Source organism: Syngnathus acus, chromosome 22, assembly GCF_901709675.1.
Source record: "Syngnathus acus chromosome 22, fSynAcu1.2, whole genome shotgun sequence".
Taxonomy (NCBI): Eukaryota; Metazoa; Chordata; class Actinopteri; order Syngnathiformes; family Syngnathidae; genus Syngnathus; species Syngnathus acus.
In genome coordinates this window covers 7,481,151-7,502,894 of record NC_051106.1, presented here as the reverse complement: position 1 = coordinate 7,502,894, position 21,744 = coordinate 7,481,151, and the positions used below count along the sequence as shown (strand labels likewise).

Sequence of the window (21,744 nt, the reverse complement as noted above, 5' to 3'; positions counted from 1 at the left end):
CCTATTTAACTTCCTTCCTCTTTCCTTTATTACCTCTAACTTTGTTGGTTTCCTTCCTTATTCCACGTTTCCTCTTTCCTACGTTCATTTCTACTTTCTTTTAGCGCATGATTCATTGCAAAAAAGTGTCTCCTCATTTTTACGCGAGTATTAAAAGCATGGTGGCTGTGAGGGGAGAGGAAAAGTGGGATTGGAGCAGTGACGTGATCTTGTGCTGGAAAGAGGAGGAGGGCGAAGAGGAGGAGGAAAAAACGGACGGCTGGACTCCATTAAGACGAAGCCTGCTGGAAAAGTGTTTGGGAATACGCCACTACTTCTACTAGGGCGACTCGTCGGGATTTTTTCCTTTATTTTTGGACCGTCTTCCCCTCCCCAGAACTCATCCTGTATGTTATAAAGAAGGACAAAGCAGTTTTGTATCGTGTCGTCGAGCGTTTGAGTGTCTTTTTTTGTGAAGGTGAGTGTTTTATGCAGTTGACTTTAGGCGTGTAATGCCGCTTTTTAAACCTTAGCTTTTAGCTGTTAGCATCCAACTTTCCGAGAAGCTCATTTCAGCCATTTCGCTGCTGTTTTAAATAGTTATTATGCGCTTGAGATGTCGTACCAGGCTTACACAATGAAGCATTGGGCTCCGTCCGTGGACATGTGCGGTGTGCAATGTGAGACCGTTACTTTCCAACAGGTGAATCGCTTCCGCAGGTAACAACCTTCTGCCAAAGAGTTCGGGGTCCCACACGGGGACCCACCCCCTAAAACCCGGGCGAGAAGCTCCTTTTTCGGCCACGTTTAGCCCGGCGTAGCCCACCCACCCCCTCTCCTGGACTAGACCGGTTCGCTTCGAAAAGTGACAGATTGTCTCATATGCTTTTTTTCCCAACAAAAGGGCGCGTCTCAGCCCACGATAAGTTCGGAAACTCGTGCTTTAAAAACTATAGTCGTTCTTTTATTGTTAATGTTAAAGCGTTTTCCCCTTGTTTAGTTCCACCTAGCATAAAGGCAAATGAAAACAAAAGTGCAAAATGACGTCCTGTTTGGTTATTGTACTCTAATGAATAAAAAAAACCAACATGTTTTGGCATCAAGTTACAAATGTAAGACTTGTTAGTAGCATTTTTGCAGAATTCTACCATTTCAAACAAACCATAAACAGTAAAGTACATAATTGTCTTCACCAAATGAAATACTGAAACCCCCAACCCAAAAAAGTTTGACTTTTTCCTATGGATTTGATCAAATGTTGGCTTATGTCTAAATGAAACATCTCAACATACATTCTTGGGACCGATATCCCACAAGTAATGGGAGTTCCAAAGAGAATCTATGGATTCCAACAAAATGTGTGTTTTGGGGGGACTCTATTTGTTTTTGCGCGTGCAGGTCTCATGCCTCTGTCAAGGCACACTTTGACCTCTGTATGGCTTGTGTGGCTTATGTTTGGTCATTCTTGCACACTTTTGCTATCAACCCATGGCCCTCCATTTTTCTTGAAATAACACACACGTCTATATTGAACACCGGAGTTGATATTTGCTTGTTGGAGTCACTTCACCTTTAATCCAAATGTTTTTTTCTTTTTAGTCATGGGTAGTCTCTTATTGTAGTCTCTTTTTTGGGGGGGGGGACAGGAATGGCGCTGGACGGGATCCGGATGCCTGATGGCTGCTACGCCGACGGGACGTGGGAGCTGAAGATGCACGTCACTGACCTCCACCGGGATGTGTCGCTGAGGGTCACCGGCGAGATCCACATTGGGGGTGTCATGCTCAAACTGGTGGAGAAATTAGGTGAGTCATAAAAACGCTCAAGCGCTGTAATGCAGATTAATTTGTGACATGTTTGTTCAAATAATATCAAAAGAGGAACTTATAAAAAATGATCCACAAAAATCATTGGCTTAAGCTGTAAAGAAAGGATGCAGTTGTGCAAGAGTGGTTCTGTTGCTGCCACTTGAACAGTGGCATGTTTCACAAGGGCCACAGAGGAAAAAAAGCTGTGATTTTTTTTTTTGGGTGGAGGGGGTGTCAGTGTGTCGTGTGTGGAAGGCTGCCTGCCTGTCGAATGCCCGACATTCCTGCAAGGCTGCAGAAGACTTGTAGTCCCAGCCCACACTCCCGCTTTTAGCTCTCCTGTCCCGGGCCGCCTCATGATTGAGGCCTTTGTTCACTGTGCTCGTCTTTAGCTGGTCCTTGTGGAGCTTGTTTTGGAGCCAGTGATTTTCTTTTTTTCTTCCCCCCTCTTTCATTGTTGCTGTATTAGTATGCTTCACATTGCTGCATCGTTCTTTTTCCTGTTTATAATCTCCTTCTGGATAAAAACGAGTTATTCCATATTGAGATGTAAATACAAGTGACACACTCTCATCCATTGTTGTAGTTTTATACCCCTCAATCTCTGTTTTCCTGCATCACTCCCTTTTCTCAGTGCCCTTAATCTCCTTTTGGATAAAACAAGTCTCCTTATCCTGAGAATAACAGAAAGCATTCTCATCCCATTATACTCTTCAGTATGCGGCGCACCATTTTCTCACCGTTCAATCTTCTCTCGGATGAAAGTCGGCTCCCTCCCTATGCGGAGAAGGCAAACCTCGTTCATCGTGTCCATTTATTTTTAAACCTAATCGCCCGATGTTGTTAACATTCACATCCACATGTCATACATGCTGGGCGCATTCAGGCGGCAATGTGTCGACAATGGCAGCTGTCCTTATAAAATGCGTTTCTCAAGCGCACGTGCTAGCACACGTGAGCGCCCGCAACATCGCCGACTAGGATAGCCTTCGATAATGGATTAAATAGACAAATGCCAGAAAGGCACTCAGCTATTGATCACAGCTGTACTCCCCCCTTATTTAAAGCCATCTTCTCGTAATGCTTTCCCCCTTGTCTTCTACAGCCTTCCATTTTTTCGTGAACTTCTGCTACCGAAAGCGGCCTGCTCGTATCAGCTGTGTACAGTAGATTCACAGTCTTGCAGCTGACTGGAGAGTGCGTGACGAAGGGGTGGGGGTGGGGGTGGAGGGGTGACGCATGAAGTAACAATGGGGAGGGGTCGAAGCGAGGACCTCGTCCGCCACGCTACTACTAGAATTCCATAAAAGTCTTGGATGCAGCAGGAAATGACTTCCAGGGTCTGGCATGTTGCTTCCTCTGTCGCTGCCGTCACTGCTGCAGCTCCCTCCCTCGAAATACCCCCCCCCCCCCCCCCCTTACTACTTTTTCCAACCCTGACTACATATCGTCTTGTGTGGATGGCCAATTCGTTGAGTTCCTTGAGTTTAGATTCCCAGCCTGCGTTTATGTTCTCGTGAAGGAGAGCCTCGAAAATCAAACCTAAAGCGATGTCGTCAATCTTGGCATCTGTTTCTTTTCAAACACAACTATGACAAGAATCCCACGTGCGCTCCAAAGTGTCAGCAAGCTAAAAAAAGCAAGCGGCTCCTGAATCAGAATCCCGACTGCCCAAAAAGGCAACGAGCGGCGTTCGCCCCGCTTGGGTTCTTGTTTATTTTGCTCATCCACACATCTCTTAATCTTCCCGTGGACCCGCTCGGACGGAGGGAGACGACTTCTTCTAAATTCGGTGTCCTGCTAGGAACTGTGTCAATTTTTCTTATGCGGTTTCCAACAATCGGCGTGCAAGTTTTGCCAGGAAACAGATGCGATATACCACAGGATGTCAAACTTCCTCTGGGCTTTTTATATGCACCTTCATTTTGCCCTTTGCAGCTTGCCCAATTCCTGCTCTTCTGTCACTTTTTAATTTTTTAATTTTAGCGCGAGACCGTTCGCTTTGAAACACCAAAATCAAACCTCGATGACTTTGCCCAACGGTGACATCATTTTCTCCTAGCGACGGCGCTAGCAAGGATCTGGCTTTTATGAATCGAAAAGCGGCTCTGGGATGGTCCTGCTCCCTAATCTCCTTGACAGGAAGTAGTTAGCCTAAATAGCGTTCCTGCCCAGGCCAGCACTTTCCTGTTTCATTCGCGAGATGCCGCGGGGCAGTGATTGTGCCGTTTTCTGCTCATATGCTGACTGTAGACAACCGCCGGCGTACGATAAATCTACCACGGCTGCAGCCAAATATCGTACGCCACAGTTTTCCTTAGCGTCGCGATATCAAATTTCATTAGTTGCATAGATTGAGTGATTTATCGCTATGTTTTTTTTTTATCATTGGCCAAGTATGGTGATACTAACATTTTACTGCCCTGCTTTCTGTCACTGCCCTTTTCCTTCACTGGTTTATACGAGAGAAAAAAAAATCCAGTGCGAGGACATTTTAGAACCTCTGGCATTGTTGTCGTAACACCGCACACCTGCGTCTCAATTCAGTAAACCGATACAACACTTTTTTGTTAAGGTAAAAAACTGACAAATGTTCCCATTGCGAAGGCGTTACCTTTTACCCGACGGCAATTTAATATTTTTCATTGTCGCATAGTGTACATGAAGTAAATAATTTGACTTCAAACCTGAAATCCTTTTTTGAGCAGCCATTTTCTTCCTACTTTGAAAAAAAAACCCGATGCCCGCCGTTAGAATAAAATCATCTTTCATCTTGCATATCTGCTCCATTGATCCGAGTCCCCTCTTAGCTTTCTTGGTAATGTTATTATTCCCCGAGCTCCCTAATTGTATCAAGCTGCATCAGGGTGATGTGAAGCACGAGAGCGTACGATTGTTTTGCTCCCGTTTGGATGATGACACAAATGGACACAAACTACCTGTCTCTAAGGTTTACGCTAATAGCCATCCAGCCCTCTAATGTATCACTGCTAGCGCGGCTGTACTCGAGTACTTACTGTCTAGCGCTGCCGGCTTGCATTCTAAAATGTTCCATGCAGGGATGAAACTTTTGTTGAGTCAACTGGACCAGTTTTGCCGCTTTTTGCAATGAGCTGCTCTTGCGTCTCTCTTCAATCAGCCACAGCGATCTTGTTTGCACGCGCTGTGCAGATGTTGTCATCGCCCGCCTTTATTGCGGCTTTTGCGTTCGTGTCGACTATCCGCCGTTGATGTTATCTCGCGTGAAGGCGTGAAACGGAGGTCGTCTGTTAAGGCCTTATGTTTTAAACGCCAATCACCGTTGCCCCCTTTACAAACGAGAGGCATGATTTAGGCAAACAAACCCGCAGATGTGTCTATGTTGTGTATGGAAACAAAGTTGTGCTCTAGCGGCGCCAAACTGGAGTCCCCATAGAAACGTTCGGGCGGTTTTATCAGCTGAAAACGCTGAACTTTGCCATCACGGCCAGACCAGCCACCTCCCCCATAACTAGCGTACCTTTGGAAATGCATCAGAGCCTGTAATAGATTACACTGTTTGTTTGTTTGTGTGTGTTTTTGTGTGTGTGTGCAAACACGTGTCGACTCTTATCTCAATGTCACGAGTCTTGTGATTTACTTGCCGACTCAGCTGACTCGTTTTGACTCTCTGTTGAACCACACTAGCTAGTTATTATCGACTAGCATTATGCTAAAATTACCTAATTACTAGGGGTGTAAATCGCGGGTTTTGTAACGATACGATATCATATCGATACAAAGAATCACGATACGATATTTGCCGATATCTTAAAGCCTGCTGTGATTCATTCACGATACATCACGATATAGTGCTCTACGATCGCTATAGAACAATATCCTGATTTATAACAATTCATACGCAAAATCAACAATGTACTGCAAACTCTTTATTTAGGAAATTACAAAGTGCTTCCAAACGAATGACTTGAAGCCCAAAGGGGAGCGAATTTCCTCGTCTTCTTGGACACTAGCCATAGCACCAGCCCAGGAGCCGCGTAGTTGTCGGCTCCCCTTTCACGTGCCTGCTCTGCTCATAACACAACACGCCGCGCACTGCTCCCGGAAAGATGAACTGGATTTCAAAATAAAGTCGCGTCTAATGTCCGAGGTCAAAAACGGGCGATATAGATCGATGTTTACGTTTAGCATCGATGCCAACAAATCGTAGAGCATTATATCGATTAATCGATGTGTATCGATGAATCGTTACACCCCTACTAATTACATCATAAAATAAAATAAATTTGAACTGGCCTGCTCAGCCACTCATTGATCCACGTTCATTTTTCATGTCCTTTTAATTTTCCATCCATCTCCATTGGATGGCCTCCGTTAGCATTGATGCTAGCTAACGCTAGCATTCCTCGCATTCTCCTTGCTAAGCAATGTCACAGACTGCCGTAGCAAGGCAAGCAATCCTGGTCGGAAAGTGTTGCATAAAAACAAATCACTTCACCATAATTTATGGATTAATTTAGCTCGTTAAAGCGCGGCCACGAACAAACACGCCGTCGTCTAATGCATTTAATGGACGCATCAGAACGCAGCACACGCATTCAATCTTTCCTATCCTGCAGAGGTCATCAAACAGCGCCTCCCCGTTTTTTTGCTTGCCCTATCCTTGTCTTTCAAGACACAAACCCATCACTCCAATGAGCGGCTCGCCGGTCCACGTTTAATGCAACCAATTACTTAGCCCCCCCTTAGCCAGCGCCCCCCCCCCCCACCTCTGCTGCATTACGTCAGGTTTCGAAAGCTATATTTTTAGCTTGGATATGCCATTGGGCCTCACCGTTCACTGCGTGTGGATTAAGTTACCGCCTTGGTGCGGAAAGAACCCGTCCAACGACCCCCCCCCCCCCCCCCCCCCCCCACTATGCGTCAGGAAGGTTTTTATCCTGTTGAGTAGCCTGACTAGACGAGAGTTTAGATTTCCTGATTTCTATAGAATTTGGTCTGCGGTGAAAAGTGAGTGGACATAGCCTTGCCGTCAGACACTAGAAATTACATGTTTGGAATACAAAAAAAAAAATCTTACAAAAATACATTGGACTATTTTCAGTTTTCCCTCCCAACTTGTATCTTGATTAGTTACCTTTTTTGTTGCTATAGTGCTGAGACAGCGTTTGTGAAGCCATCATTTTTCCACCATGTGATTGGCGGTTATACAGAACAGCAACATAGAATTAGGATGCAAAGCTGCTCCTGCAATTTTCCACCTCTGGAGGCAGTGTCAGATGCCTAACGGGATTTAGCTGTGAATTTTAATACCGTAATGTAATGCCGTTTTCCAACGTGTTGTTTTTTCATGACGCTATTAATCTCATTCCTCATTTTCTGCGTCGTGGCGGAAAGCAATGAGCACAAAGAATAAAGATCTATTCTATTCTACATCTGAGACAACAGGAAGTGGCGATGACAGCGAGACCCCCCCCCCCCCCTCCCTCAAAGAAAGCTTTGGAATGTTTTCACTCTGCTACCAAGTGTTTGCAGCGTAAACGATGCGGAAGCAACTGTGCTTCACAAACAACATCCTCTCCCACTCGGGGCCCCCCACATCAATGACATCTGTATTGAGACCCTGGTGGCCATTTTCGTGTTGAACTTTCTTCTCAGTCCTAATCACCTTTTGTAATCTCTTCCTCGACCCGGTTTGCCGTGCCCGGCATCACAGCGGTCTTGTTTCCTGATTGAAAGCGGCCAATCTGTTGCTCCCCCCCCCCTAATCCCTCTCATTCAGCCCCTTTAAGATGCGATCTGCAGGAGGGCGTCAACAGTTCATACGGAGGCTTTTGGTTTCCATGGCGTCCAGTGACTTTCAAGATCGGCCTAATATTTTCCCCTTTTTAGAAGGGACAGAAGCAATGAGTCAGTCGGAAAAAAACGACACGAGCTGTCAATGAGAGCTTTTCACTTTGTCCTTGTTGCTTCATGTTAATGTGACATTTGGTGCCACTTTTGGGCACATTTCTGGAGCCTTGAATGAGAATGAGCAACTCTGGAGCGCCGAGCAACTGCATAAATTGTTCCTCCGCCGTTCCACATTTTGAGCCAATACTAATAAATAGCACATTTTTGAAAGACGTTGCCCCATTATTTATTGTAATTGCAATCATTTCATTGCCTCCCACGGTTGTTTTGATCTTGATTTATTCTGATGTATTATTTTGCAGCTCCGTTCAGCTGAGAAGATGCACACGCGATCTCAACCGCGTATCTCGGCTAAAATAATAAAAGGATGATTTAATGAACGGACGTCTGCATCCGAGCAGTGACTCAGCTAGTAAAGGGAAAGACCCGCAGGGAGACTGTCTATGGGCTGGTCAGTCTCCATAGAGTACGTGGGCGGAGGAAATGAGACTTGAATAACGATCTAGTATCGACGTCACTACTCCCAGGCAGAATCTGAAATTATAATTATCGAGTTGTTATAATACGCAGAGAACCTCGAGCGCCAAAACGACGACTTTGAACTCCTTCCAAATCCCCGAGGCCCTCACCTTCCTCACACGGTCAACAATGAGAGCAGGGCTATGATGTCATCATCTTGTCGAATGGCTGTCGTACAACAGCCCGAAAGCAAAGCTGCCTTTCGGTTCGGGTGGCTTGCTACAAAGCGACCGGTGCGAACCCGATACCCTCTCCTTCCCTTTCACTTGGACTTAACAAATACTCTTTGGAAGACCCCACATATGATCTTCTACCCAGAAGGGACGTTTGGTTGACACGTTGGACCAATGCCAGTAGTGCCACGGGATGAAAGGAATGTGTGATATTGTTTTTAATGGCTTATCTATTTGTTGTTTTCATGCTAACGTTTAACTCCCACCGCCAGATGTGAAGAAGGACTGGTCGGACCATGCGCTGTGGTGGGAGAAGAAGAAGACCTGGCTGCTGAAGACCCACTGGACGCTGGACAAGTACGGCATCCAGGCTGACGCCCGGCTGCTCTTCACGCCGCAGCACAAGCTCCTGCGCCTGCAGCTGCCCAACATGAAGCACATGAAGGTCAAAGTCAACTTCTCCGACCGTGTCTTCAAAGCCGTCTCGGACATCTGCAAGACCTTCAGTAAGTTTATTTTATTTTATTTTTTTATCATTGTCAAAAAAATGTCATCGTTCTGCAATTCCGCCACTCGTGTTTACCCAACATGCCGAGTCAGCTCTGCCAACTGGTTCTCTCGACTCATGTTCTTGGAACCCGGGCTCCATCTTGTCTTGTGCTTCTATTTGGTAAACACGCGTTATCATTTTTGGCTTGGAGCACAGCAAATAACAATGATGCAATATCAAACGCTTGCTCACTGGAACACGAGGCTGATAAGAGGGTGGAGGATATCGCGCTTGGGTGTCTGGAGAGCTTCTCATGCACAAACATGCTGCACACCTGTCGTGTCCTTCTTACTGGACAGCGTTAAGGAGGCAGGCAGGATCGTGTGGCGGCGTTTCTGCTTTTACTTTGCCGGAATGGCGCGTTTTATTTCATCAGACAGCTCCTCTAGGCCATGGCAAAAAAAAAAGAAGACATTTTTATGCAGTGCAGGGATACCGCCCTGGTCTGGAATGCGTCTGCAATATTTCTATTTTAGCCGCTTAAAAAATCAGGACAAATTGTCTTTGGCAGACTTGGTGCATGCCGAGTCGATGCAAGATTTGGCTGTCAAGATTCGGCGGCACTTGATACGTGGCTTGCGTAATGTGCAAGTCAAAAATATTCAAACATTCCGACACATGAGCTCGTCATCATACCTATTATTATTATTATTATTATTTATTCAAAAGAACTCAAAAACAGCTTAACTTAAAAAATCTCCAATTCTCCAATGTAATGTTAGTTTCACTTCCAGTTATGTTATCACCAGACAATAATTCTTCACACAAAGACTGCCATTCATAAGCACAATGTCGGAAGTCCAAAGAACACTCCCATCGTAAAGACAGAAACGGCTTTTCCCATGTTTGCGGCTTTGACCAAAACACAGTTTGACCTTTTTCCATCCGGCGCGTGCATGCCAAGTCACAAGACGGTAACGCTTAGGGACTTTTGCTGGCTCTTTGAGAAATTCGAGATTAGACGGCAGTCCGCAACAGTATTTGTTTTCCACAAAAAGCGCCCATCTGCCACTAATTAGAAGCATCTCCTCGCCCATTTGCCCAGTCAGACTCGGGCTCGTCTTGTCTAGACATCCCCGATTAACTTCAGTCACCTTTCTTGCGTTATAAACAGAGCGCCATTGTTTACCTCCTCATGATGGAGCCTTCACAAGCGCATGACCCGGAGCTGCCAGTCCAAAGGTGCAACAAGGGAAAAAAAAAACCTGAGTACCACCACAGAATGTAAACAAGAATCAGATTGCTCCACTTAAGCGCCCCAGGAGTGACTTTAGCTAGTATCGGTGCCAAATCCAAATCGCTAAAGTGTAGGAGCTTACCTTGTGGGGCCCCCCCCCCCCCCCTGCTTTAGTGCATGTTTGGTGGTCCGGCACAATCACCACTCGTTTTAGTCCATTTAGGGTCCTTATTTATTTATTTATTTATTTTAAATCTGGGCTCGTGCTCTCGCTCTATAAATTTAGAACGTGACGGTGTCGCGATTGGCCTTAGTCACTGCAGTGAATCATGTGTTCTAGAGAGCAAACATCTCCAGCATGGCTTTTTTTAAATTTATTTTTTCATCGCTGGATCTCAGTCAAGCCCTCAACTTTGGCTGCCGGCCTGCTCGCTGCCACAAGTCTGCAGGATGGAAGATTGACTCTCCTACTGGAGGTGTCAATTCCGCTAATGGACTTCTTTTTTTTTTTTTTTTTTGTCAGCATCAACACTCGAGGCCGCAAGTATGTGGCGAGTGCCGGTAAACTTTTTCCCACCAGCTTGTGAAATATTATGAACCTATAATTCAAAATACGCTTACCCAGTTCGTCAGCAATAAATTAGGAACCTACTAGCGGGGGAGCAGTTAGGCTCGTGTATCTCTATTGTTCCTCTGCCAGGTAAATTCTGCTGATGTTTTGTTTGTCTGAATTTTCCCAGCAACAAAAACCCTCAGGGTCCCCCCCACCATTGTGTCAGTACGTATTTATCAGCTGGTTTGGGGTAAATTCAAATAAGGTGATCGCAATAACTTCACCCCCCCATTGTCCTTCAGTAGTGGTGAGTCAAAACGCCACGTGTCTCTCACAACGTACGCACAGTTGTGTGTGTGCGCTCGTGTCGGAGCCCAGCTCGGTGGGCCTGAAGATCGGCAGCACGCCTGCAGCTCACATGGCTGTATAAGGGCAGAGGGATTGGGCTCGAACGCTACAGTGAAGTCGGAGGAGGAGAGAAGGAGAGCGAGTGGGAGTGAGCGAACTCCCATCTGGTCGTTTTTAATACCTTGGAATGCTTTTGCTTTAGTTACACAAAGCAAACAAGGAGATTTCTTGCTACCATTTTCTCCCTCTGCTCACGCTTCCCTAAACAGACTCTTCAGTCACACACGCCGCCATCCATTATCCGAGTTCCACAAACTTCTCGCTGTGGAACCACCAAAATTGTGTCCAAACAATTTTGAGTTAGCTTCTTGTGCGTCGAAAGTGATTGCAAAAAGGATGGGATGATGAGAAGATAAATCAAAATCGGACAGGGCATGTTTTGCCCCCGCCCCCAAGTCTACCATCTTGTGATATGTCTCCCTATGAGCACTGATGCTTATGGCCTCCAAGACCCGAGGAGGGGGCCGGGTGACTCTGGTTTAGTCATTATATCAATTTGTGAACTCTTCCAAGCGCACACGCACAAGATATGTTTAAAGTTGTGGCGTTCAGTAGCAACCCAATTGCACTTTTACACGTGTGCGTGAGTTTGAGAAATGGTTGTCAAAAGTGTGTGTGTGTGGAGCGGGGGGGGACGGTTGAGGTTGTCTGGCCTGTCTCACTCGGGGATTACACTCCAAGCAAAGATTTGTGGGGGCCTTGAGAAAAGGGATTTGCCATTTTTCCAGTGGCTCATGTGCCGCAGCTGTCTCTGAATTTCTTACCTTCTCTCTCTCCTCTCTTTGCCATGCTCATTTTTTTGATATATATTTTTTAATTAATCGAATTTTTAATCATGCCTGACTCAACTCTCTCCACAGATATCCGTCACCCAGAGGAGTTATCTCTACTGCGTAAGCCGCGTGATCCCAAAAAGAAGAAGAAAAAGTTGGAGGAAGCCGAAGAGGATGATCTGGAGTTAGAGGGTCCGCTCCTAACCCCTGGATCAGGTCGGTCACTCAGGAGATGATTTCGTTTGGAATCTCAGACGGCTCCCGTGATGTATCCATTTTGAATTTCGCTCCACCAAAGATACGCCGATCCAAATATACGAGCCCTGCGTGGCCTCCGTGGCCCCGGTTTCCCTGGCGGGGAGGATGACGGATGCTTGAGATTCCACACATAGTTGGTCACGCTGCCATTTTAAACCCCCCGACTGTGCTGCGCAACACCGGCACCCCGCTTTAGCCTAGCCGGCGCTGAGTTACGACCCCGAGTGGGTCAGCGCCACTTTCACCGTCAAACCTCACTTAAGCACGCAGAAAAAGATCACGTGACACGATTGAATATTTTTAAAATGGACGCCGGCGGCAACACCCAGTACATGTTTTTTTTCCCCTCGATGAGCAGATATATTCTTCCGTCCGACGGTGCCAAGGGTTCACTTAGCGGCAAGAATTTTCCCGCCCATCGGATCACATGCTATAGAGCGCGCCAAATTGCCCTGCGTTATTCCTTCCCGTGTGTGAGGGCTTGGCCGCTTAGCCTGATCGGAATCACAATGAGGGAGGAAGCGATGCAATCACCTCCGAAGCCGACTGGGTTGTTACAGTAACGACCCCTCCCGCACACTTTGCGTAGCGTTGCGCAATACTGGAATGGATATGTTTCCTTCATGTCTTTCATTTTTCATTGGGAAAAGACAGCAAATTGTTACAGGCTGCTCCTAAGCGCTGCGCTCCCACCAATGTAATTATTTAGTGGCTAAAAAGCTGTGTGCTCCATTTTGACGCAAATATGGTATTTCTCTCCACTATTAACTTTATTTTAAAGAGAATTTTGCTTTCATACCCTCGCTACCCTCAACTAAGACTAATATTTAAACACGTAAATAATATCCTAGCCGCCACCGTACTGCAGGAGACACCAATAACAGTGCTGAGGTTACATGACCAATTATTTCCACTCGGAGACCAAAGACCTCACCCTTCTATCTTCTAAATGTAGCGTTTCGAAAATGTCTCGTGCCAAGAACATTAAACACCGTAGGAGTCAATTTTAAGCAAGTGTGTCCAAAGTTGACACTTGGAACTGTCACAAGGCCTCGCCTGACCATCCATGGCTACTCGCCTCTAAAAAAAAAAAAATAACCATCTCATATTATTTTTCCTTTCACCTCTGTTTCCTCCCCTCCTTAAAAAAAATAGACTCCTGAATATTCACCATGAACTTTTCCTCCACTGTCCTCTCTCCCTCTGCCTTTCTCTCTTCATCCTAGCCTCTGAGATAATATACATCGGCCCCGTCAAAGGTAAGCTCTCCCCTCTGTCCTCTCCTGTTCCTCCAGCACTGCTTCCTCACCAACGCCTTCCCTTTCCTTCATCACAGCTGTTGCGCGGAGATCACATGACATCCATAACCTTCGTAGGCCTCGCAGTCGTCTGGCTCGTCTGTCAGCTGACAGCTTGGCCTCACTTTTCAGTGCGCTAGTCGCGTTTTTAGAGGAACTTCTCGCCATTTTAAGGAGCGAGAACAGCCTTTTGGTGGTCTTGGGGAGTTGACGCATTTGAAACGACTCGCGTATCAGAGTTTGTAAACAGGATGGCCGAGTTGTGTTTTCCCCCCCCCCTTGTACACGCTCTCTACTCTTGGATTCCCCGTGGGAGTGATGGTCGGGCTCTCCCTGACCCGCTGAACTCGGGCATTAGCGCAAATCCACCAAGAAGTTCATGAATAACACCCTTCTCCGGCGAGGATGGGTGGCCCGCCCCTTCCAGCTTGCACCCTGTTCTCATGACCTTCGTTTGAAACCCATTTCCTGGTTTTAGAAGAGAGCCAGTAGTGTAGCATGTTGACACTTCAAGAAGGGGATCAAAAATGGTGGGGTAGCAATGTTTGGTCAGATTCACACACCTACTTGTTGAATATTAAGGTCGTTTTTGGCTCATATCCCCGGAAAGCTTTCCGCTTCCCCCTCTGTGCCAAGTTGTGCGGTGCCATTTTCTGCACGGAGTGCACTTCACTTTACTCACAAAAGGGGGTACATACATAAAGTTAATCTGGCAACTTCCCAGCATGATTTTCCTCTTACTCACAAAAGCCGGCAATGGCTCTGAATCAGCCTTTTCCAAAAACAAGATGGCCGCCGGGCTTCTTGTTGTTGTGTTGGGGAAGTTTATTATGTGCACCCCCCCCTAAGTGAGTAAAACTCAAACATCTTGTGCATCGTGTGCATGCTGACCCACGTCAGTCCCGCCAGGACGCCATTATTGAAGCCACTCATCTGCAATGTGGCCGGGCTGCTAATAAGTGTGAGAGTGGTCACCTTCAGTATTTGTCAGTCGTGATACAAGCATGAAATTTGGTATGAATAGTAAAAAAAGTTCTGGTCATCAAAAATTCTTAAAAGGCTTTTTTTTTCATGCTTGTATCACTTAATGAGCACTGTGCTGCTAGCCGGTCCATTAGCCAAGTTTCTAATGCAAGCCTCTGGTTGGACGACTTTCAGGAAGCATCTACTCCAGCCCGGGCTTGTACAGCAAGACCATGACGCCCACGTACGACTCACGAGACGGCAGCCCGCTGTCCCCCACGTCCGCCTGGTTCGGCGACAGCCCCCTGTCGGAGGGCAACCCCGGCATCCTCGCCGTCAGCCAACCTATCGCCTCCCCGGACATCCTGGTCAAGCTCTACAAGCCGCAGTCTCTTCTGGACAAGGCCAAGATCAACCAGGGGTGAGGAAAACGCCATGTCCTCGCTTGGCGAACGATGTTTTGAGGCGTTTTACTACAAATGCAACTGTGCGTGTCCAGGTGGTTGGACTCGTCGAGGTCTCTGATGGAACAGGATGTCAAGGAGAACGAAGTGTTGCTGCTAAGGTTTAAATACCACAGTTTCTTTGACCTCAACCCAAAGGTAATTGCCCATAAAACACCGTCAACACATTTTTTTTTTTTTAGGATACTGCAATCTATTCATTGTCAATCCATGTTGGTTGAACTTTGTCACCTCTCGCTCCAGTATGACGCCATAAGGGTGAACCAGCTCTACGAGCAGTCCAAGTGGGCCATCCTGCTGGAGGAAATCGAGTGCACGGAGGAGGAAATGATGATGTTTGCCGCGCTGCAGGTAAAAACTGCCTTGTCATGTTGTCAGTAAATTGAAATGCACACGTCCAAATTTGGGCCTTTTCCCTCCTTTGCCACTGTTGGGGGGGTGTTAACATTTATTTTGGACTTGAGTTTAAAAAAAAAAAAAAAAAAAATCTGCATTCTTAGGGCACCACCCTGTCCTCACTCTTGGGGTTAATTATAGAGCATCTTCAGGCCACAGGATGCTGCATTCTTGCACCCCCCCGGACTAGCCAATGCCTAGCGGGACACTGTTCTCGCTCATGTTATAATTAACCGGTTTCCCATTACTCCTCACTGGGCTCTTTGGACGCCTCCCCACTGTTGGATACTATTTTTCATCAAGGCTCGCATGAGCTCACCGAATTGGCTGAGGTTTCACGAGAGGGGAAGGTGGATACTAGAGGCTAAATAAAGAGCCCGCACTTCCCGCATTCAGTACGTCGCCGGCTACCGTTGGCGGAACGGCACGTCCAGATGAGATAATCAGGTGTTAGAAAATAGACGCCAGACCTGTTTTGAACTTTGCAGCTAACAGGATGTCACCTCGACAGGCCTTGCAAATGTTTAATCGGTAGCCGGAGAGGAGTGATGAGCCCTTTGTTCCACATTGGCTAACCTTAACGATGAGTCTGTGCGCGTGCGTGTGTGTGTTTTTCACGGGTCAACAGCTGCTCATTCGAATAACACAAGCGGCTTGGCGTTAGAATTAGCGTTTGTCATCAACTTGTGTTTAGTGTTGTCGTAGCAAACGTTGTCGCTTATCCTTTGACTTCTCACCTCCTAGCCTTCCAGTTGTCCATTTTTTTCTCTGGGTTCACCCAAATGTGATGAAACTGTTTTTTTTTTTTTTTTTTTGGTCTCTCTCCCATCAGTACCACATCAACAAGCTGTCCATCATGTCGTCGGACAACCACATGAACAACAGCGAGAAGGAGGTGGACGAGGTGGACGCCGCCCTCTCCGACCTGGAGATCACGCTGGAAGGAGGCAAGACGTCCAATGCCCTGGTAGGAAACCACACGCCAATTTAGATCTTGTACTTAGCATGACATCATAGTTTCACCTAGTTAATTGTTAGGACTCTCTTAGCTTTGGCTAGCATTGATGTTTGGATTCGTACTTCCCCGTTTCTCCTCTTAGGGTGACATCACGTCTATTCCTGAGCTAGCGGACTACGTCAAAGTCTTCAAGTGAGTCCACCGACTGCCAACCGATACCACAAGACAGCGTGTTCATTCAGAAAACAAGCAAAAAAAAAAGGGGGGGGGGGTTGTTGGACGGTGCATTTTTATCCCAAAAGCAGGAAGCAGGAAACGGCCTTAAATAACAGTAAGGCCTGTTTAAGATCCACATTGGGTTGTTTGCCAAAGGCCTTTCCGTTTAGCTTTGAACTTTAAGACTAAGCACATTTTAAAGCATAATTACTCAGTCTCTGGCTTTGTGCCTTTGCTGACGATCTTGAGATGGAAGGCGGTGGGGTTCTCATAAAATGATGTCTAGAAAAGTCAACTGTTATCTATATGTGATGTGTTTTGCAGACCCAAAAAGCTGACGCTGAAGGGCTACAAGCAGTACTGGTGCACGTTCAAAGACATCACAATTTCCTGTTACAAGACTAAAGAGGAGTCGCACGGGACGCCTGCTCACCAAATGAACCTCAGAGGTGCAACAAGAATAAAAAAAAAACACTTTTGGCTCGCATGCGTCTGTGCTATTTACTCCAGCTAACATTTGAACGGGCACTGTCACCGTAGGTTGCGAGGTGACCCCAGATGTGAACATATCAGGTCAGAAATTCAACATCAAGCTGTTAATCCCCGTGGCGGACGGCATGAACGAGATCTGGCTGCGATGCGACACGGTGAGAAGTGGCAACATTTTGAGCTGGCTTGCTTTTGGGCTCCGTGTCTGAACGAAGATATCCATATCCTCAGGAGAAGCAGTACGCCCACTGGATGGCCGCCTGCCGCTTGGCGTCCAAGGGCAAGACCATGGCGGACAGTTCCTACAACCTGGAGGTGCAGAACATCCTGTCCTTCCTCAAGATGCAGCACATGAACCCCGACCCGCAGTTCATCGAGCCCATCACCAGCGACATCAACCCCGAGTGCCTGGTGTCACCGCGCTACCTGAAGAAGTACAAGAACAAGCAGGTGAGGGGGGAAGGAGAAGGGGTGGGGGGGTTACAGTGACACACAAAAAGCAGTAACAGCCCATTCCGGTAACCAGTGAGTCTCTTCAAGTCAGCAGTTTGTGGTCAGAGAGAGACACCAGACGGTTTGCGTTGTGACTGCGTGAGTGTTTAGCGGGAGCTTGTTGACTTGTTGATGACTCCGCCGGGGGAGTGGGTCGCGACAAAGTGGCGTCTGATGCTTCCCAGATGGACGCCTCCTGGCATCGGCCTTGGCTTACCCCGAAACGCTCTCCCCCTCCTCTCCCACTCAGACAAGGGTCCCTAGTACTGAGCTATTTTTTTTTAAGGGAGCACTGTAATAGTTTCAAAGTAGAAAAAAAATCTTCTGGAAAAATACAAAGTTAATTGCAATAATAAAGTATTTGTACATAGTTACTGGCATGCAGCTGTAATGAATTGCGGATTTGCATGCAAGCCTCAGCTGTGTGTACGTGTGCATTGGGAACAGCTGAGTACACGTCCGCCATCAACGTGTTAGGAGACTGCTGAGGCGGCCTCCTTCGCTCAACTCGTGCCATGTGCTTTCGTTTCTGTAAGAACATGGACCACAGTAAAGTCCCATTATTCACAGCGACTCCTGGTAATACTGTGGGGGTCATAGAAGCAACCGGAAATGGGAGTAGTGAGCGGGAAAACTGCCTGGGAAAAGCCATGTCAGCTCCGATTTCCCCCACACCCCCCCTCAAGCCCCCCAGTTGCCTTCAAAGAGGACTTCCTGTTAGCAGAAAGTCCCAGCTGGGGTGCAAGAATTCCCCATCCAAAGGCCACACATGAGAAAACAACAACACCAGAACAATCAACTTCCTGGGTGTGTGTGGTTCGAAAAACAAATGGGCAGTAGATGACACGGGTGACACTTGGCCTACATCTCCCTCTTGTGGGTCAAAGAGGAATTGCAGCATTGAAATGTTCAATATTTTGTGGATGCGTTTTAACCCTAACATCCTTCAATCGGTTTGATTGTTCCTCCTCCGTTTCTCATCCCTTCTGTCCTCCTTTTCCAGCAAGGCTTAATCAGGGATTTGGTAAGTTCATCCTGAGTGTGCATGTTTGATAACCTGACCTGGTAGTTAGTAGTCGCCTCCTCATGTAACCACATCTGAGTGTCAAATAGCAGCGAGCGTGCTAGTTTTGGCGTCTAACACCCATCACTGTGTTGAAGGACCTCAGGCCACATTTTTAATGCACGACATCATCAGCATCATCACTGATTAATTCCACACACTGTCGTCATCCGTTCACATCTAGTCGCCTTTTATTTGACCGGTAAATGCCGGAGGGGTGTAAAGCTCATCGGCATCTGGAGCGCGACTTTACACCCCGGACCAGCTCCAAGGAAAGTGCCTTCTCTATTATTAATTAGGACAAGGTTTCAAGCCTGGGTAGGGATTTTAAAGTAGGGTTTGGAGTTTCAAGTCTAGGTGTGTCTACACGAGGGACAATGGTGGTGTACAAACACGGGTGTGCAGTCCATGCATGCAGAGTTGCACGGGTTGGATTTTCCTTCAGCTCCTCTGTCCAGCCTGGTTTCACTCTGTGTGGCTCTCCATGACAGGTCGTCAAACAAGTATTTACTGTACGACCGTTTGTTTTTCCCAGATCTCGGCCCGCATTCTTGAAGCCCACCAGAACGTGGCCCAGATGAGTTTGATCGAGGCCAAGATGCGCTTCATCCAGGCTTGGCAGTCGCTGCCAGAGTTCGGAATCACTCACTTCTTGGCCAAGTATGATTAGCCCGAGACTAGTGGATATAAAAACAGTCTCGCATGTTTTTACTGACATGCGGCTGCTATCAGGTTCCAAGGCGGGAAGCGCGACGAGTTGATCGGCATCACCTACAATCGTCTGATCCGCATGGACGCCGGCACCGGGGACGCCATCAAGACCTGGCGCTTCAGCAACATGAAGCAGTGGAACGTCAACTGGGAGATCAAGATGGTAAGAAACACGTGTCAAGCCTGACATTCGACACAGATGTTAACATAAGTAGCACGTAGCATCAACGTGTCCTCCATTTTTGTTCTCTCCAGCTTTTTTGTTTTTAATGCCCCCTGCAGGTGACTGTCGAATTTGCAGATGAGCCCAAGTTGTCGTTCATCTGCGCCGAGGTGGACTGTAAGGTGGTCCACGAGTTCATCGGGGGTTACATCTTCTTGTCCACGCGGGCCAAGGACCAGAACGAGACCCTGGACGACGACATGTTCTACAAGCTGACCAGCGGGTGGGTCTGACCACGCGTCTCGCCATCGGGACCACCCGCTTGCACACTACAGCACGCTCCATGGACTGTCACGCTCTTGGTTCCCACTAGTAAAGCGCGTGCGTGCTCCACGCTAATGAATTTCAACCTTCATGGCACTAGTAGTGTGTACTTTTGTAGCATCTCGTCCCACTAAAAAGGACAAAGAGCGTACTAGTACATGGACCGTAGGATGGATATCAAATGAAGAGTATACAGTATCATATTTATTCAATGTCCTTCATATCCAGATAGAGTAAGCCAGTTGAGTTGAAACTGTCTTACCGGTAATGTTTTGGCACCACTGTATGACATTTTAGTGAATCAACAACTTGTTACTAAATGGGCAAAACGACCAGTGAGCCGCTTACAAAGAAGTTTGAGCATCTATTCCATTCCCTCCTTGCACACTGAAGGGTAAGTACTAATCCACTCTTTATCCTCACTAAAAAAAATTACTAGTACACAATAGGAAAAAAAATGGCAGTCGACAGGGTGCACTAGTAGCTCAACTACTGGTCTGTGTTTGCCGCCACTAAAAGGGTTCAGGAGGCTACAAGTTTTTCTTTGACCTCGTTAGTAAGACCATTTAGCGTACTAGTAGAACAAGAAGGACACACTAGCGGTACTCGTAGCACACAATTGTCATCTAGTGCACCGTTTTGCCTCCCTAGTTTAAGTTGTTCTACTAGTGCACAAGAATGTCATACAGTCGTAAAAAAAAAACCTAGTGCTCGCTAGTCATTTCACTAGTGTGCTCAATTGTCATGGACAACTCTGTGCACTAGTAGGATATGCAATATATGCTCTAGCCTCATTTCTCCCCCAGGTCCTATACCCCGCCAATTTCGCTAAGCACTTGGACATCATTGCATTGAATTTTGGGCCGATGTTACGCTAAAGATAGCGTCCACTTTGCATGAAGCAGGGAGCTGGGTGGCTTTTAATATCAAGCAAAATTATTATGAAATATTAATATTTGCATTGTTTTAACACAAACGCTGTCACAAAACAGAGGTCTAAGTAATCCTCATATTACCTCTACGTGTCTCTCACGGCCACAGTATTATTCTTGTTTTTGATGATGAATTCTATGAGAACACACCAGCAATGGCCCACAATCAATTATGCAAGCAAAATGAAGTATTATTTGTTTTGTAACTAATGTAAAAACACAGCTTTTATAGAATTGTACAGTTTTTTTTCTCTCTGCTTTGAGGGGTAAATATGTTCAGTGTGTGTGTGTGTGTGTGTGTGTGTGTGTGTGAGCGCGCGTGTTCTTCACGTGATGAATGTCATCACGTAAAGATGAAAATATCCTAAACTCACGGAAATACATATGTGTCTTTTACTCAAACACTACTTTTGCAGCTTTTTTTGTTGTCGTCCAAAAAGTGTTTAATGAAATATGAAGGAGTTGGCTTCGTGTTTTTTGTTGTCGTTGTTTTTGTTTGCCATTCTCGTGTCAGGAACAACGGTGCATGTCTATTTTTGTTTTATTTTGTTGGGTTGTTTTTGACTGTAAAAGAAAAAAAAACAAAAACATGCATTTATTTTAAAATAAATAAAAGTAATTTTTATTTAACGCCTCACGTTTTGGGGAATTCTTCTGCTTAAGGCATAGTGCTTGAAAAATTTTATGAAAAATTCTTAAACATTCAGACTGTTCTAAGATTAGAAAAATCCTTTAGTTTTATTTTAATATATTCTAAAAATATTTACCTAATTTGCATTCAAGAAGCGTTTTTATTTTATTTACAAAAATAGGACTTTTCTCTTTTTTTTTATTTTTTTTTTTTATACATATCACAATTGTAGTAACTGTGTTTTTCCACCAGGGGGGAGTACAGTAACATGTATTTGATCAATTGTCTAGCGTCAGCCTTGTCTTGTAATTTGCACGTTTGGATAAACGGGCCTGTTTTCATTGTAGTGGAGCAATGAGTCAGTAAGACTCTTTGGGTCACGCACTAGAACGTATTTAACATTAATCATTTGTAATCTAAGTTACCCTGTCACAATTTCCGTTGCCAATTTTCCGCTGTTCAATTTTTCAGGATCACTGTCAACTTTTGAAACGACCCCTGTTGATATTTAGTTCTAGCCAACAACACACCACCCTGAGCACTAACACCAAATA

General features: G+C 46.2%; 1 protein-coding gene across 4 annotated transcripts; it reads left to right on the top strand.

Moving 5' to 3' along the window:
- Window positions 1-20,966, top strand: fermt2 (fermitin family member 2). Of its 4 annotated transcripts, XM_037242515.1 has the most exons (17): window positions 1-457; window positions 1,626-1,784; window positions 8,644-8,877; window positions 11,920-12,048; window positions 13,317-13,349; window positions 14,547-14,772; window positions 14,851-14,953; window positions 15,059-15,166; window positions 16,044-16,178; window positions 16,312-16,361; window positions 16,710-16,834; window positions 16,926-17,032; window positions 17,106-17,324; window positions 18,370-18,390; window positions 18,965-19,089; window positions 19,162-19,303; window positions 19,423-20,966. In XM_037242515.1, exons 2-17 carry the CDS (start codon window positions 1,628-1,630, stop codon window positions 19,594-19,596), a joined length of 2,088 nt encoding a protein of 695 aa, XP_037098410.1. In that variant the 5' UTR covers window positions 1-457; window positions 1,626-1,627; the 3' UTR covers window positions 19,597-20,966. The 4 variants fall into 4 exon arrangements, with proteins under 4 accessions (XP_037098410.1, XP_037098411.1, XP_037098412.1 ...); XM_037242516.1 differs by lacking the exon at window positions 18,370-18,390 and having other exon boundaries at window positions 4-457; XM_037242517.1 differs by lacking the exon at window positions 13,317-13,349 and having other exon boundaries at window positions 6-457.
- The last annotated feature ends 778 nt before the right edge of the window (window positions 20,967-21,744 follow it).

Bases quoted from the DNA above. Each gene is read 5' to 3' on its own strand.
- fermt2 (XM_037242515.1), top strand. From the start codon at position 1,628: ATGGCGCTGGACGGGATCCGGATGCCTGATGGCTGCTACGCCGACGGG. The intron at 1,785-8,643 runs GTGAGTCATAAA...TCCCACCGCCAG, and splicing joins CAAACTGGTGGAGAAATTAG to ATGTGAAGAAGGACTGGTCG. The intron at 17,325-18,369 runs GTGAGGGGGGAA...CTCCTTTTCCAG, and splicing joins AGAAGTACAAGAACAAGCAG to CAAGGCTTAATCAGGGATTT.